At 43.1% G+C, this 17,794-nt stretch overlaps 1 protein-coding gene and 1 non-coding gene across 2 annotated transcripts; both read left to right on the top strand.

Annotated features, from left to right (window-relative positions):
* Nucleotides 1-5,177: 5,177 nt before the first annotated feature.
* mir5447 (microRNA mir-5447) lies at nt 5,178-5,263 on the top strand. The gene has a single exon (NR_130047.1). It is a non-coding gene; the product is annotated as a microRNA mir-5447 (primary transcript).
* Nucleotides 5,264-10,155: 4,892 nt separating this feature from the next.
* rbm15 (RNA binding motif protein 15) lies at nt 10,156-17,060 on the top strand. The gene has a single exon (XM_016993213.2). The coding sequence runs from the start codon at nt 10,264-10,266 to the stop codon at nt 13,102-13,104; it is 2,841 nt and encodes a 946-aa protein (XP_016848702.2). The 5' UTR covers nt 10,156-10,263; the 3' UTR covers nt 13,105-17,060.
* Nucleotides 17,061-17,794: the final 734 nt, after the last annotated feature.

Here is a 17,794-nt window from a genome sequence, read left to right as displayed (position 1 = left end):
CCTTTGATTCTCTACATGTCCTGTTTTGGTTATGGCCAATGTCCTCATGAACTCCAGCACAGAGTCCTTGATTTTTCCCCCTTTTGCCTCTATGGCTGAGGAACATAAAAAGTTTTGCTGGATTGTGATAAATTGATGTACATGTGAGGTTGAAAAGAAAGAAAATATAAAAAAGGAGGCAACTGTGAGTGAAGTGTGGTACTGGGAAAAATTATATTTGAATAAACCAGGAAACTACTTAATACTACTGATGCTAAGGAACTTTGTAGAAATAGAAGGCTAATTAGGCTAAGACAAACTGTTAGTTGCCAAAAGTCCCAAACTGAAGATCATTTCTGGCAGAAAGCATTCATGGACATATATGCACAAACATGTGGTGTAGAGATATCTGCACTAAAGAGATCATTCTGGACTTTTCTTCACTTGTTGTCTGGAACATTAAGTGATAATCTGGAAGTCGAAAGAGCCAAGGCAGCTCAAACAACAAAGACAGAACTTTTAGCATGCTTCATCTAAAACCTTTTCTAACACAAGTCTCTTTCTGCTGCAAGTTGGGTGTTATCCTGAGCAGGTGATGAGAGACCAAATAATCAACATGCATGTGTGAACTAACCCTTACAAACTATATTTCAAAATCTTGTCATGACAGTCATTCTGCTGATGAGGTGAGAAGATGCAAAACCAGATCTGGAGCCTTACACGTAAGTCTTTTTCCTGCTTCCAAAAATAGTTTCCTTTCCTTTCCTGCTATCTTCCCACTCTCTATCTACCACCCTTACTACCTCCTCCCATCTGCTTAAAATATTGCCCCACTTCCTCTCTTTACACCATAATCAGGACTTAGCAGGGCTTGCTTTCCTAGTCCTGTACTTTAGCTCAGACACTGGTTACCACATATACTCTGACAAACAGCTCTCGGATACCTGCTGTTTTCTTCTTCACATTTTAGCAATTCAGATTGGGGATGCTGGTGGCATTTCAGTTCCATCAGTCTTGAATGTATATGCTAACACGAACTTGGCAGTTGTTTTCTTCACAGAAAGCTAAAATAGCCAAGTGGGAGATAGTGTTATTTCTCCTCTGGAGGAGGACATGTGTGCATAAAATAAACACATTTTAAAAGAAATCCAATCATGTTAAATTGTAGCATAAAGAATATGAGAATCTTCTGCAATTTTATAGAAACTTACTGGTTTATCTTACACAAGTGTTCATATGAAACTACAGGAATTTAATATAAACTTTCCTTCCACCCACACTGCATAGTTATAGCACTTTGATACTACTTTAAGTGTCATAGCTTCCTCCTATAGAATGCTGGGATATCTAGATTGTTGTGGCACCAGAACTCTCTGGCAGAGAAAGATATAGATCTTCCAAAATGCCAAGTTCCAAAAGTCCATAGCATTGGGCTATGGCAGTTAATGTGATGTCAAACTGCTATAATTCTGCAATGTGGATACAGCCTTAGGGAGATGGTAAACTCTGATGCTTTTTAAAAAGCAAGGCCAATCCTTCTCCCTGAATGGAAGCCATTCATAATCTCTTTCCATTTACTCTCCTCCTTGGATTTGGTCAATCTCTTCCAGCAGCACTGGTGAAGCATCCTCATTATCACATGGACACTATGCATAGGGGCTTAACTGAGCAAAATGTTGCCTTCTGACTTTTCCTCTATTACTATCCTGCTTGCACAAGTTTCACAGTTATGAGTGGAGATGATGGGTTAAACTTGTTCCAATTGATTTGTTTGCTTTTGCATTATGCTATCTCTGTGAGTCTATTTTCTATCAACCCAACAAGTGTGTATGCATGTTATACCTCAGCTCGTATTGCTATATTTTCAAAACAGTACAAATTTATGATATGCTGGGTTGATTATCAAGTAGCTATTAATAAGTTTGTGTTTTCCCTAAATTCCAAATAAAAGTATTGATTTGGATTCACTTAGACATGTTTTTTGTAAAATTAAAAAACTGCCTACATTCATAATGTACATAATGTATGCCTTTCTGTCTTTATGGTGGGACCACACCCAAAAATATAGGACATTTTTGGCATCTCATTCAGTCTATAGAAAGGAAAGCTTTCCAGTCCTCAAACAGGAAGCATCCCTTATCATAAGAAACAGCTGTATACCTATAAGAGACAAGCTTTCAGGCCCTCAAATAAGGGATATTTGGCAACCCTAACCCACCCAGGAGGAACTGGATTGTCAACTAGAGATAGTCTGGGTAGATTTAGCTGTTTAGGGGCCCATTCTGTCACTGGCTTTGAGGGGATGCTGGACTACATCAGCAATGCTTCTCTGCCATATACCATCTGCTGTATCATTTATCACTGCTAAAGCTTATCTTATAACAGTAATATATGTCAGTGTTTGGCACCAAACAATGCCTCAGGGAGTTCTGGAACACCACAGAACAATATGTTCTCATTTCTTCCCAAGGAAAGTGCATATGGAGGCATTACTATATAATTCAGTCTTTATTCCCCAACACTGAAACCCAAATTTGGATTGGAAATGCACAACCAGTTATACTATTGTCCCTGATTAGTTGTCAGCTCAAGACAGTAGCTGAGACAGGCAGGTGGTCTGAAGTAAGTATTATTTAGCACCAGGAGAGCTGACATGAAACCTGGGAGAGCCAGGAGGTGCATGAAAACAAGATTGGACATAGACTAATTAAGAGAGAGAAACGGTGTATACCTTCCTCTGGCTTTGCGAAGCTTTCAAAACCCTTGTGTTAAGATGATCAAAAACATGTTAGTAATGACATCACTTACTCAGATAGAGATGAAGGGATACTCTCAAAGCTAGTTACAAGTCTGTTTCCTAGCAACCTCAATTAATTTAATGCCTGTGGCATGTGCCTCTATAACATGGAGGCTTATTGCTTGTGGCACTAGATTTGACACTGCCAAAAAACAAGAAAAAATGGCAGTCTTTTGCTGCCTGTTGTTTATTGTGTGGATAATACTCCCCCCCCCCCCCTTTCCTACTTTCTGCACAGATTCATCATAGTTATGAAATTGCTAAGTTCATCATTTCAAAAGACTGAGAACAGCAACTAGTTTGGGTAAAATGAATGTGTACATCCCTCCTACGTCAAAAAGTGAAGTGTCAAGAAATTCCCCATTTTCAAGAATAAATTGGGCAGATCTTCTGTTTTACTTATGTTGAACTCACTAGAAGCTCACTTTCTAGGGGTTACAGCACTGAAACTTAGAAGGTCTTAGAAGTTGTTTGTTTGACTGTGTTGGGCCAGAAAGTCAGTGCAATGCTAGAAAGGAAGCCTTTAACAAGAGTACTCATGCTGTCACTTTGCACACTTCCTTGCTGTCAATGTTCCCTTGTGGCAATGTTTGCATCCGGTCAGTGGTGGTTTGACCGCGTCGTCCCCTATGAACCCACCCGATCGCTGAGATCCTCCGGGGAGGCCCTCCTCTCACTTCCACCCTCCTCACAACTGCGTTTGGTAGGGACGAGAGAGAGGGCCTTCTCGGCCGTGGCTCGACTCTGGAACTCCCTCCCCAGGGAGATTAGGTTGGCTCCCTCTCTACCTTCCTTCAGGAAGCAACTGAAGACTTGGATGTTTCGGCAGGCCTTCAGAGATAGTCATTAATTAATCAGCCCCAGTGGGTTTTTAATAATTTATCCTGTTTTTATTACGGTCTTACCATTTATGTGTTTTAAATGAAATTTTTATCTTGTATTGTTGTTTATATTGATATATTGTATTATTGTTTTATCTTTTTAGATTGTGATTGTATTGTGTTGCTTATATTTTGTTCTTATGTTGTTTGGGCCACTGCCCCATGTAAGCCGCCCCGAGTCCCCGTGGGGAGATGGTGGCGGGATATAAATAAAGTTTTATTATTATTATTATTATTACTTTAATGCTACAATTTCTTCAATACTTCTTGAAAGAGATAGAAGAGTAGCTCAGGAGCACAGCATTGCTCTGAGGGAAAAAATCAGAAGGTGCCATAAAGCCAAAGCAATATAGGACCATACTGAAGGAAAAGCATCCTCAACCATGAAAAATTTGGATAAGGAAGAATAAATCACTCTTCTTCCCAGCAAGGCTATATATATGTGGCTATTCGGGGATAGCTGTGTTGGCCATGCAACTAAATGCAACAGAATCCACAATTCACAAGCAACAATATCTTTTTTCTGAACAACTTTAAAGATGAAAATATATTTTGCAAGCTGTCAAAGCTTTGCTAACAAGGCTAGAATGGGGCATTGCTTGCCTGCACCCAGCCAGACAAATGGTAGTTATCTTTGCCATCCTCTTCCAGGAATTTTTGGGAGAAAATGAATGTTTCTCTAGAAAAACCCTGAGAGTGTCAAAACATTTTCAATTCAAATTTAAGTAACTCCAAAACTTTACTGTTATACTGTAGAGAAAATCAGAGAGGCAGAAGGAAGGCGGGAGAGAACTCAAAAACTGCCCTGGGGGACGCAAGGACCAAAGGCAATTTCTTAATCCTCCAAGGATCACACAGGTTTAGCACAGGCAGTATACTACCAGTGTTAGGACACTGGGAATCAGAGTCCAGTGTAATCTAAAATAAATATGAATTGATGTTTTGTTAAACTCAAGGATTATATGTGACCTACATCCCCAGTGCTCTAAGGAATAGGAAAACTGTAAACTGCCATTTCATTGAAGAGCATAGCAGCGTCTGGCACCATTACAGTGAATTGCTCTAGAGAAGTGAGATAGATTTTACGTTTCCAATTTTAGGGGTTGTTATTGCCATCATCATCTGATGTCCTGGAAGTGACAGCAAATGGAACAGCACATTTGGAGAGGCAATGAGGAAATTCTTAACTAGTTTCTGCCCTCTGCTGGTTAATGGCAGCATGAATATGTGATATGCTCTCCTGTTTCACTGATCAGTCCCATAGTCTAGCTACGAGGGGAGGGGGGTCATATAGGTGGCAAAGGGATGTTACACCTACGCAACCAGGAAGGGAGAGTTGAAAACATACTGCTGACTGCTGACATGTAAAGGTATATCTGATGGCCCACACAGAAAATGAGAAAAAACAGAACCCCCTTTCCATTCTTTATAGCGCTGCCATCCTTCAAATATCAGAGACTTTTTTGTGTGATGTTACTATATGCTGGCCACAAAGAGAAATTTATGAACTCACAGTATCAGACATCAACAGTAGATTTACCTGCCTCCACAACATGTATGTAATATAATACCATGTTGTGGATGCAGGAAGTCTACTGTTGGTATCCCAAATTCACCAGAATCAATGGCACAGGCGGAAACAGCTCTAATACAAGCTTGCAGACATTCCTCCAAAAAGGTCCTTGGTTGAGAAAAACATAAGGGATTTCAATAACAACAACAACAACAACAACAACAATAATAATAATAATAATACAGTAGAGTCTCACTTATCCAACATAAACGGGCCGGCAGAATGTTGGATAAGCGAATATGTTGGATAATAAGGAGGCATTAAGGAAAAGCCTATTAAACATCAAATTAGGTTATGATTTTACAAATTAAGCACCAAAACATCATGCTTTACAACAAATGGATAGAAAAAGCAGTTCAATACGCAGTAATGCTATGTAGTAATTACTGTATTTATGAATTTAGCACCAAAATATCACGATATATTGAAAACATTGACTACAAAAATGCGTTGGATAATCCAGAACGTTGGATAAGCGAGTGTTGGATAAGTGAGACTCTACTGTAATTGCATAGACATTGACAAAATTACGATCTGCCAACTGCAAAAGGCCACCCTCCTACTGGGATCTGCACGCATCATCTGAAAATACATCACACAGTCCTAGATACTTGGGAAGTGTTCGATTTGTGATTTTGTGATACGAAATACAGCGTATCTGTCTTGTTTGCTGTGTCATACAATATAATAATCATTTTTATTATTTTATTCTTATAACCCGCCTCCATCTCCCCTAAGGGACCCGGGGCGGTTTACATGGGGACCAAGCCCAGTAAACAAAGAATACAAGGTACAAAATTAAAACACATTACAAAATCAGCATAATGAAAACCATTAAAAACCAAGGCAATAAAAACATCATAAAATACATCAATCAGCATCACAGAACCAAAAGTGGGCCTATTGAGAAATGCAAATGAAGGGAATCTGTAGCCCCAGTGTGCCCTTTCCTTAAACCCTGTGTGATGTATGAATAGCACTGTAGACAATGTACTAGACTTTTCTACCATCATGGCTTTTTAGTGATTTATGGGCCTTAGTTTGGGGACTCCTGATCTAGATAGAATTGGCAAAAGGATTTCTCAGTGAATGCAAGGAAGTATGCCAGATTAATTTTATCCTCTCTTGGCTGATAGAGCAACCCCTCGACATGACTACTGTCCTAAAAAGGTATATCTGATAGCTCTGAAGAAAGGTAAAACATTTTTCTGTAGTTCTGACTTAAAGGAACTGAAATTGTATTAAAATTCATCTCCTAGTTTCAGTTTCTTTTTTAAAGAAGGGGAGCATTTGAAACGCTGACTTAGCTTACATATTATTCAGTAAGAATTCAAGAGTAATGTAAAATGACAGTTTGCAGCAGTTGAAAAATGATCCCAATTCCATTATGATCAAAGCAGACTGTGTATGTTCTTTTGCTATCACATGAGCCAACAATGTGATGCGGCTGCTAAAAAAGCCAACGGGATTCTGGCCTGCATCAATAGGGGAATAGCGTCTAGATCCAGGGAAGTTATGCTCCCCCTCTATTCTGCCTTGGTCAGACCACACCTGGAATACTGTGTCCAATTTTGGGCACCACAGTTGAAGGGAGATGTTGACAAGCTGGAAAGCGTCCAGAGGAGGGCGACTAAAATGATTAAGGGTCTGGAGAACAAGCCCTATGAGGAGCGGCTTAAAGAGCTGGGCATGTTTAGCCTGCAGAAGAGAAGGCTGAGAGGAGACATGATAGCCATGTACAAATACGTGAGGGGAAGTCATAGGGAGGAGGGAGCAAGCTTGCTTTCTGCGGCCCTGCAGACTAGGACACGGAACAATGGCTTCAAACTACAGGAAAGGAGATTCCACCTGAACATCAGGAAGAACTTCCTCACTGTGAGAGCTGTTCGACAGTGGAACTCTCTCCCCGGGGCCGTGGTGGAGGCTCCTTCCTTGGAGGCTTTTAAGCAGAGGCTGGATGGCCATCTGTCGGGGGTGCTTTGAATGCGATTTCCTGCTTCTTAGCAGGGGGTTGGACTAGATGGCCCATGTGGTCTCTTCCAACTCTACTATTCTATGATTCTATGTCATTTCTTTCCAAACATGGCAAAGCAGCTGAAAATAGAAATTAATGGAGGTCCTGTCAATGTGATTTGAAAATAGATTCATTCTCACCATTAATTCATTTCTATGACACTCAGGTTTAACTCGGTATGTCCTTCTGACTGTTTCTCACACAGTCAGTTTATCTGCATGAAAGTAAGCTATACTGAAACAGAAATTTGGCATTATTTTCCAAGCATAATACTCAGCATGAAATTCAGTATACCAATAGATTTTACAGTCTAATTTTTAATCTCTACACCACTGCATTCTCTTTATTTTTAAAGCAGCATTTGTATGTGATTGTACCTAAAGTACAATGTTCAGATTGCTTGAGCTTGCCATGAAAATTGGGACTTCATCACTTCTATGGAACTAGTGCAATCTCATTGTATCATTGACTCAACACACAACATGGGACATTCTCTTAATTTCACTTTTGCTGCAAGTGTGCCCAATGGTTTTGAAACAAGTCTGTTGTCATGGACAGAACACTTCCTGGTTTGGTCTCTTGAAATCAGTTCCTGCAGGGATGGAGGGCCAATTTAAATAGGGATTTGTGTTTGATGGACTCTTGAACTTGTTCAAACTCTGGGGACTTTCTGGTAGTAAGCACTAAAGATAATATTGCTCAGGACAATTCTACCCCACCCTGTTGCTTTCAGATACCAATTCAGTTATAATCCATCATGTTGCCAAGTTCTGTGCAGCAGCACTTCAAGTCTGCTGGGTGATGAGTGGCTCCAAAAGTTAGCAATCTAACAATAAGCTAACTGAAATATAAATTAGTGCTCCACACTCCCCTAGACTTGTGCCCTGAATGCTCCTACCCCATCAACTTCCCTCCCTTTCCATCCCCTGCTAGTCCCGTCCCCTTTTCTAAATAGTTTTGTGCCTTAGCCTTCAACATACCTGTTTTCTAGCTTTTTAGGGCCCTTCCACACAGCCCTATATCCCAGAGTATCAAGGCAGAAAATCCCACATTATATGGGATATAGGGCTTAGATTTCAGTGTATAACACCTTTATGAGACTGTAACCCCCTCTTTATGCTGGTTTATGGCCGTAATAAACATCTGTTTGTTTGTATGATAATGTCGAGACCTGAATCTCATTATGGAATAGCAAGGTGAGGGGAGGATCACTGTTTTGAAAGTGTTATTTCCCGTTCGTGGACTTTGTAAGTACAGTAGTTGTTATACTCCAGAAACTTCATTTTTGTGGCTGCCAGAAACTATGTTGAATTGGTTAAGACTCTACATGGTCATTGAAAAACGACAGCAAAATGTGCTGCAGGATGTCCCACAAAAAATGAAAGTTTTGCAGTTTAATAAACCTTTCCCATGTTTTTTTTTATTATAGAACCAATTAGGAAACAACATTCATAACCCAGGAACAAAAATTGTGTTTTATAGTGTTATTGGTGACTTATTGCTGTATGGCCATGTTCCAGAAGTATTCTCTCCTGATGTTTCGCCCACATCTATGGCAGGCATCCTCAGAGGTTGTGAGGTATACTGGAAAACTAAGCAAGGGAGGTTTATATATCTGTGGAAGGTCCAGGGTGGGAGAAAGGACTGTTGTCTGTTGGAGGCCAGTGTGAATGTTGTAATTATTCACCTTGATGAGCATTAATGGCCTTGCAAGTTTCATTCCTGCCTGGGGGAATCCTTTGTTCTGAGGTGTTAGCTGCCCCTGATTGATTCATGTCTGTAATTCCTCAGTTTTCAGTGTTCTTTATTTACTGTTACGATTTTAGAGTTTTCTTAATACTGGTAGATGCCTGTACTCCTTCTATTTTTATCAGTTTTATACTAATTTATGCAACACTTTTGATACAAAATAAATACAATGTGTTAATATTAGTAGTAAAATGATATACAATGAGAAAAACCACCGTTTGATTTCAGGAACCCTTATATGGTTCATAGATTCAAGCTCTAAGTGGCTGAAGCCCTGGGCGCAGAATCCATGGAGATGGAGGTTCAGCTATCCAGGCAAGCTCATGCAAAAAGAAAATAAAAACCAGGCTGAACGGAACTGCCACATGTTGTGTTCCCTCGATTACTTTCTAAACTCAATAAAGAAGGCATCACTATATTCAGAGACTTTTGGAGTCTTTGGGTCTTCGAGGAACTTGAATGGTGGAAATAGGCCGCGGAGGAGGCTGTAGTTCAGGCATGGGCAAATTTGGGTTTTCTCTCCAGATGTTTTGGACTTCAAGAGGCTGAGGGGGAAAAGGATGGGGCTGAAGCTGTTAGAAATGCTGGGAGCTGAAGTCCAAAACTCCCGGCGGGCCCAAGTTTGCCCATGCCTGCCGTAGGCCTTCCCACAGCCTCGCCTCCCCCTCCGCCAGATTCTCTCACCGTCTGATCCGCGCGCGGCAACCCAATCCTAGCCGTCCGTTGGGACGGTTGCGATAGGCATGGCCACCAACCAATCAAATTAAAGGTGCTTGCGCGAGCTCGTCAGCTTCCCACCCCTCCCTGTACGAGCTGAGGATACACGGACACAAAAAAAAACCCAACAATAGCCAATGGACGATCGGGATACGGCTATGAGAGAAATAAGAAAAGATTGACAGCACTCTTATCCAACCTAGATGGAGCAACTGAATTTAGTTACCCAGGCAACAGGCCTATGGGATGGCGTCGTTAGCGTTCCTCTCAACCAAAGAGGGTGAACTTTTCCGAGGGCCGATTCAGGAAAAGGCGGGCTTTCCGCTTCCGGAGCGTCGAACCGCCTGGTGCTCCCCTCCCCCCCTTCTCCGTCGCCTCGCGTTCGATTGACAGCAGCTCCGTGCAATGAGGAAGCCGAGGCGAGTTGAGACGGTCCAATGGCGGCCGCGTGGGCGGGGTTTCGAGGCTGCAGGAGATTCCAAGATGGCGGCGGGGGCTGCGTGAGGCGCGGTACTTGGGCGCGCGCGCTTCCCTCTCGCTGGCGCCCGCCGCCATGAAGGGCAAGGAGCGTTCCCCGGCCAAGGCCAAGCGCTCCCGGGGCGGAGGAAGCAGCAGCGGTGGCGGCGGCGACGACTCCTCTTCAGTGCGAGGCGAGCGGAGCAGCAAGAAGCCGAGCAACGGCGGCGGGAAGTCGGCGGGTGGCGGCTCTGGAGAGGGCGGGAGCAGCAGCAGCCGCCGGAGCCTCCACTTGGAGAAGGCCAACCGGGCCAGCAGCCGCGAGTACGAGGCGGTGACAGGGAGTGGAGGCCGCCATGGCTACAGCAACAGCAGCAGCAGCAAGAACGCAGAGTCGTCGTCCTCGCGGGGCAGCAGCAGCCGCGGAGGAGGAGGAGGGGATTCCCGAGCGCCTCCTTCAGACTCGGGCGGCGGGGGCAGTGAGTACAAAACCCTCAAGATCAGCGAGCTGGGCTCCGCGCTGAGCGACGAGGCCATCGAGGACGGCCTCTTCCACGAGTTCAAGCGCTTCGGCGATGTGAGCGTCAAGATCAGCCGCCTCCCTCCCGGAACAGGTGCTGCTGACGAGAGGGTGGCCTTCGTCAACTTCCGCCGCCCCGAGGATGCCCGTGCTGCCAAGCATGCCCGAGGCCGCCTGGTCCTCTACGACCGGCCCCTGAAGATTGAGGCCGTCTACATAGGCAGCGGAGGCGGGGCGAGTGGGCGGCGGAGGAGCAGCCGCTCCCCGGCCATCCTGGACAAGGACTCCCCTTACGGGGCCGTGGGCGTGGCAAGCGCTGCCCCCGCCGCCCTCAGGCACCCTCCAACTGGTGCCGCACAGAGGGCACTCTCTCCCGCCGGTGGAGGGGCCGGCCTGGGCTACAGGGATTTCCGGCTGCAGCAGCTGGCCCTGGGCCGCCTGCCTCCCCCGCCGCTGCCCCGGGAGCTAGAGAGGGAGCGGGACTATGGGGGCTTCTACGACCGGGTCCGGCCCGCCTACAGCCTGGAGCGTGTGGCTGGAGTGGCTGCAGCAGCCGCCTTCCGTGGGGTCGGCGGCACAGGGACGGCCGGTGAGGAGGAGATCAGCCCCGAAGACGACCAGCGGGCCAACCGCACACTCTTTCTGGGCAACCTAGACATCTCGGTGACCAAGTCGGACCTCCAGAGGGCTTTCGACCGCTTTGGGGTGATCACGGAGGTGGATCTCAAGAGGCCAACCCGAGGGCAGACGAGCACCTATGGGTTTGTCAAGTTTGAGAACTTGGACATGGCTCACCGGGCTAAGCTCGCCATGTCGGGTAAAGTGCTGCTGTGTAACACTATCAAAATTGGCTACGGCAAGGCCACCCCGACTACGCGGCTCTGGGTCGGTGGGCTGGGGCCTTGGGTGCCTCTAGCTGCTCTCGCCAGGGAGTTTGACCGTTTTGGTACTATCCGCACCATTGACTATCGGAAAGGGGATTCTTGGGCCTACATCCAGTATGAGAGTTTGGATGCTGCACAGGCAGCTTGTACGCACATGCGTGGCTTCCCCTTGGGTGGACCGGACCGCCGTTTGAGGGTGGACTTTGCTGACACGGAGCATCGCTATCAGCAGCCCTATTTGCAGCCCTTGCCGCTTCCACCCCCTGGCCATTATGAGTTGGTAGCAGAGACATCTGCCTTTGGGGCACATCGTGGTGCCCCACCTGATCCACTCCGAGGTGCACGGGATAGGACCCCACCACTGCTGTATGACCGTGACAGAGATTTATATCCTGAAACTGAGTGGGTTCCTCCCCCACCTCCAGTCCGAGACAGGGGCAACAGAGCAACGGTCTATGATGCACTTGAGAGCCTAGAACGCAGGCGAGATGGTTGGTCTCTAGAGAGAACTCGTGGGGAAAGGGAGTTAGGTGGTGGCGGCAGCAGCAGGGACCCACCCAGGAAGCGAAGACTGGTGGAGGATGGGGGGCGACATTTGGACCGTTCACCCGACAGTGAACGATCATCTTCATCCCGTAAACGACATTGCCCTGCTGCAGCTTCTCCACAAGATCGTAGCCCTGAGCCAGGCATAGGCAGAGACCGCTATGGGAGTGATGCAGAACGGTCATCTTCCCGCTTGCTCCTTCTGGATCGCCATTCACCCATCAGAGAGTCGCGTAGGGGAAGCTTGGAAAGAGGCCAAAATGAGAAACGTGAGCACAAGAGTTCAGTAGAAAGGGAACGAAAACATCGCACCCTCACAGTAGCTGCTGCTCAAGAGTGCAAGAGCCCAGCAAAAAAAGATGAGCATATCTCTGAAGGGAGCAATGGCGGAGGATCACGCTTGAAGCCACCCCCTCAAAAGCAGCAACAGCAGGATGGAGGCTCAAAGTCTGGGTCAACCCCCAAACTCTGCCTGGCCTGGCAAGGAATGCTTCTATTGAAGAACAGCAACTTCCCATCTAATATGCACCTACTTCAAGGAGATCTGAACGTGGCCAGCAGTCTTCTGGTAGAAGGAACAACTGGTGGCAAAGTGGCGCAGCTAAAAATCACCCAACGTCTCCGCTTGGACCAGCCTAAATTGGATGAAGTTACTCGTCGCATCAAAGTGGCAGGGCCTAATGGATATGCTATTCTTCTGGCTGTGCCTGGAACCACAGACAACCGTGCTTCATCTGGGGCTGGTGACGCTAACACCACCTCCACACAGCGGCCACTCAGAAACCTGGTGTCCTATCTAAAACAAAAACAGGCAGCTGGGGTGATAAGCCTCCCTGTAGGAGGCAACAAAGACAAAGAAAACAGCGGGGTCTTGCATGCTTTCCCACCTTGTGATTTTTCTCAGCAGTTCCTGGATACTACAGCCAAGGCCCTGGCTAAGTCAGAGGATGACTATTTGGTCATGATCATTGTCCGTGGTGCATCTTAAAGCCCCAACGCTTTCTGTGCTCTGTCCTGCTGCTTCATACAGCCTCCCCTGTTCATGTGTCTGCCAGGTGCTATGCGATAAGCCTTAGCCAGCCCCCAAAGTATAATTTTTAATTAGAGCCATAGCTAATGTTATCTCCCTATAACTTTCTTTCAATTCTTTAGAAGGCAGACATATTAACTGTTAAGTAGTATGGCTCGACCACCTTTGCCTGTCTTGCTGATCAGCAGGTAGCAGGAAGGGAAGGTCTGCATTGTTTAAAATATGAATCCCAAAAGAAGTCTGTCTCCCTTTTTTTAGCTTTTAACTTTTTGTCCTTTTTCATTTCATAACTTTAAAGTAGTTATAAAAGTCTTCTCCATAAACTTTCAAATTTAAATTGACAGAGTTAAAGCATTAATGTCATGGCTTATGTAGAGTCATCTACTTAAGAAGATAAGCAAATGCCCATTCTGAGCCCTGAGAGCATTCGGTGAAGGCCCTGAGCCTGTAGTCTTGAAATCAAAATAATCCCTATGTCAAGAATCAGAAATTAAAGTTTTGAGTTGAATTGATTCATAATTGACTTCCCTGAGGCAGCTGATACTTAGCCTTTATAGACTATAGACTTCTTTCCCTGGGTAGTTTTTGTCAAATTCCATGCATGCCCATGGGGAATGTTTCTAACAGGTTGATTCTTTTCTTCTAATCTCTTATGCCTTTGAGGTTACAGTAAAACACATGCTAAAGAGCAGAGAGCCGTGTTAGAATCTGTAAACATCTTGCATTTCACTATGCAAGAAAAAGGTGCTTTTAAGAGAAATGTGATTATTTGCATTTTGTTAATTTTCCATTCCTAAATATATTGGGGGCAGAGTGAATTCTAAAATGTAGCATGGAAAAATGTTTAGAGATGGCACTTAAGCTCTGCCACAGAACTGTTTCAATATCAGTTTATTCCCATGACAGTAAAAAAGAATGTTACCTGCTAGATATCTTTTAGGTAAAATATAATGGGCATTATGTAAGTCTGGATTGCTTTAATTTAAAACACTTCAATTTATTCAAAGAGCATAATTTGGTTTTTACAATGAGCATTTTAAAAAAGAAACTGTTATTCCACAAACATTTCTGAGGCTATATAGAATATCTTTGGATACATGGCTTCAGATGCCCAATATATTCATTTATGTAATAAAATCCACTCTATTAGTTTTCTGTGCTGCTGTATCTACGTTAACAAAGAATGTTATTTTCCACTTTTGAAAAACTTCTGCCAGGTCTAAAGTAGTACACTTTTGAAATGTGACTTATTTTAAACAGTGTGCTTCTTGATGTATCACAAGATGGGAATTGTGCAGCTCTTCAGATGATGTTGAATTGTAGCTCGCATAACTGCTAGTAACACAACGGTGAGGCATGCAAGGAGTTGCTGTTCAGCAATATTTGAAGGGATGTATAATTGATGCCCTATTAGAAGCATGTCTTGATGCTTACTTCTGAAACCAGTTGGGTCTTTTACTTCTGGAAATAGGGCAATTACAGCCGAAATCTGATAAGCAGTGATTATAAACTTGAATAATGTTATTTGACAATACAAATTAAAATATCAGTTGTCCTGTAATAAAGGAGGTAACCTTTGAACTGTGGACTTGAACGTCCTAAAACACACATATGAACCATTTACGAGAACCCCTGATAAGAATATTTTAAAATGGTTGGCATGTTATAAAGGGGGTATTTCATAAATTCTCTGCTTCCAATAGAGTCAGCAGTATAGGTTTTTGTTGCTGGTTACTGCATAATATGAATATTGGTGGGTTATACAGTGGGAATGTCAAACACTAGTGGCATGACTTCTCTGTCGGTTTAATGGGTCATTTAAAGAAGATCACCCATGTAAACTCTTCAAAAGCGAATGAACTTGGATCTGATATACCTAGGTTTGAGATTTTCAGCATCAGTGTCCATTCTTTTAATATGTAATACTGTCCTTGTTAAAAGAATAGAAATTGATTTTTAGATGAATTATTTGAATATACTTGTTAACATCAAAGTGCTATCTGCTGGTGTCAGAAAAATCCTATTGTGGATTTCTTTTCCTCCTTGAAAATGAAAAAAATACTCATTGATGTTTATTTTATGAGTTTATGTCATGGGCAGTTTTTCCAAATCATCTAAACGTTTGACTTATTTTTTTTATTAAAAAATGGTCTATTCATAGCTGTTGGAGGAAAAAAAGATTTTGGGAGCAATATCTTATGACAAGCACTTAGGCACAAGTATCATAAAATCTAAATACAGTCATTTTTGGTTGCATTAGAATACAGCTATGGTGTACCCAGATAAAAAGAACTACCCCCCCAAAAAAAGCTAAATTTATGTTTAATGCCACCTCTGCAGAGAAGAAAATAGACTTCTAATTGCCATGTATGGCATTATTGAGCCTAAATAGGAGCAGTGTGTACTTGAATGCTGCATGTCTTTACAAGTCTTGTTTCCATCCTTTATAATTTGTGGCTTTAGAATGGATTTTTTGTTCTGAAGCATCATTTAAGAATCACTTCTTTTCCTGCTTAACAGAAAGTCTGAAGTGGCATATTTGCATTATAAGTTAAATTCTTACAATTGGAAACTAACAGTTGGAAACGGCTGTTCATTAGTTTCTGTGCATGTCTGAAAAATTGCCCTATAGATTGCTGTTGGCTGGTAGTGTGACATGAGTTTAAAGCTACCTCATTATTGTGAGATCCACTGATGTGTTCTATACAGTAGCTTCCTATTTTGGGAAAAACAGACATCAACACTGGAAGTGGATGCAAGACAATTGTAAAGCAATTTGTAGTGTGAATCACTTCTTCCCAAGAGATATAAGGTGGAAAGTATCTTCTTTGGACAGCTTAAGCCAACAGTGAGAATGTGACCTATTTGAGACCAAAAGACTGAGGAGACATTCAAAATTTATAATTAGACATTCGATCATAAATGAGGGGGAAAACACCAAATTTTGCGCTAGAATTTATACCAGTATGGCCACCTTAAAAATGGCTTACTTTGAAGATAATTGGTTGGAAGTGACAAAATCACCAATTTATGAAGAAAAACTGTGACTTCAGTATAGATAAAAGTAAAAATAGATAGTTCAGTGGTATCACTGAAGATATATATTTCCAGTTTTATTTATCCAAGTGTAAAATTTTGGAAAACTGGTAAAATCCTTTAGAGGAGAATGATGTATTTGGTTGGTTTTTTTCCTCTTCCAATAACCAGCAAGCCAAAATAAAAAGGGAAAGATATGTACACAAACAGAATACTAAATTTCATGTTCTTATTTGAATTGCCTTTTTTGAAATAAGAGAAATAGTGTGAACTGTAAAAAGAAAAATAATGTCCTGAATTTTGAATCCTTGAATTGCTCATTGTGCATCTATATACAGATGTGAATTCATTTCAAAGATTTTGTGCCAGTGGAGGGTGATTGGTACTTTCAGACTTTACCTATAATGTTGAAGAAAAGCCTTGTAGTTCTATAAATTATCTGTAAACATAGGGAGAGGGCAACTATTGCAAACCTTTGTACTGAATAACCTCTTTTTTCCTCCTGAAAGCAAGGCTGTTGAACTGCCGAAGATGACAAGGGATTCAAAGCTCTAATGGACCTTTGCGAAGAAAAGCTGTGGCTTATGTGGAATATACATGGGCCTCCTGGAAGAAAGCTTATCTGTTTAGTATTTGTGCATTTTACTAAAATGGCAGCTTTAAAAAGTTGTGTATCTGCTATTGTGATGCCAATGCCCGTGTTTTTAAGTGGAAAATTGACCTCTTTGCTTTGTGCTGTGTACACAAGATTTCTGCAAAAGTAAAGGAAAAAAACCTTTTTATGGCTCACACAGCTTAAGATGGCTGTCACTCAAAACATGCGCTCACAGTCGAGCTGATTTTGTTTCATTCTAAATAAATTGTTTCTTTTGAGGAAAGTGGTTTTTCTGCCTGGAAATGAATTGACGACAAACCTTTGACCCCTTTGTTTGCAGCTGTGGGGGTAACTTTGCTGCTGCTGCTGCTGCTGCTGTTCCTGCTCCTCCTCGATTTGATAGTTGTGGGTCTCACACAAGAAGCAGGGAGACCTACGCTTTGATATTGACCATCCCATTGTATGAAATCGGAAGAAAATCTAGTCTGTTGTGTTGCTGTGTCCCCTTGTTCACAGTGAATGGGGATCAATGGCTGCTATCTCCTCATCTTTACGAGGAAATGGTGCTGTTGCTGGCATGCAAGAAGCAGGGAAAGCATCTTAAGTCTCAGAACAGTGTGCAGATCTGGGACTGTGTTGATTTGGAAGAGCTGGAGATCCTGAATTTTAAGTTCTTGATTTGTTTTGTTCATCTAACGTGTTTGGCCTTAGTTCTGATTTTAGTTTGAAGAAAGTTTGAAATTTCATTGCTTCTTGTGCATAACCTTTTCACCAAATTGAAAAAAGAGAGAAAAAAGTAACTCGTATTAAGTGATAGCACGGTTCCACTTGAAGAGCTCCTCCACCTCCAGGGGCTGTCCTCCCAGAGTTATGCAGTCCTGAGTGTAGTTCTGACTGGACGAAGAGTTCCTGAGAGCTAAGAGTGCAATCCTTTAAATCCTATGCCATTGGTATTGGTGCTTTTGACCAATTTCTGAAGCAAATGTGCGACACACTTCGGACGTGCATGCAACCTTG

Source organism: Anolis carolinensis, chromosome 4 (genome assembly GCF_035594765.1).
Source record: "Anolis carolinensis isolate JA03-04 chromosome 4, rAnoCar3.1.pri, whole genome shotgun sequence".
Lineage (NCBI taxonomy): Eukaryota > Metazoa > Chordata > Lepidosauria > Squamata > Dactyloidae > Anolis > Anolis carolinensis.
The sequence above is the reverse complement of the archived record's forward strand: the minus strand, read 5'-3'. Positions and strand labels throughout refer to the sequence as shown.

What these genes read in the sequence shown, in the direction of transcription:
- rbm15 (XM_016993213.2), top strand. Translation starts at nt 10,264, where the DNA reads ATGAAGGGCAAGGAGCGTTCCCCGGCCAAGGCCAAGCGCTCCCGGGGC.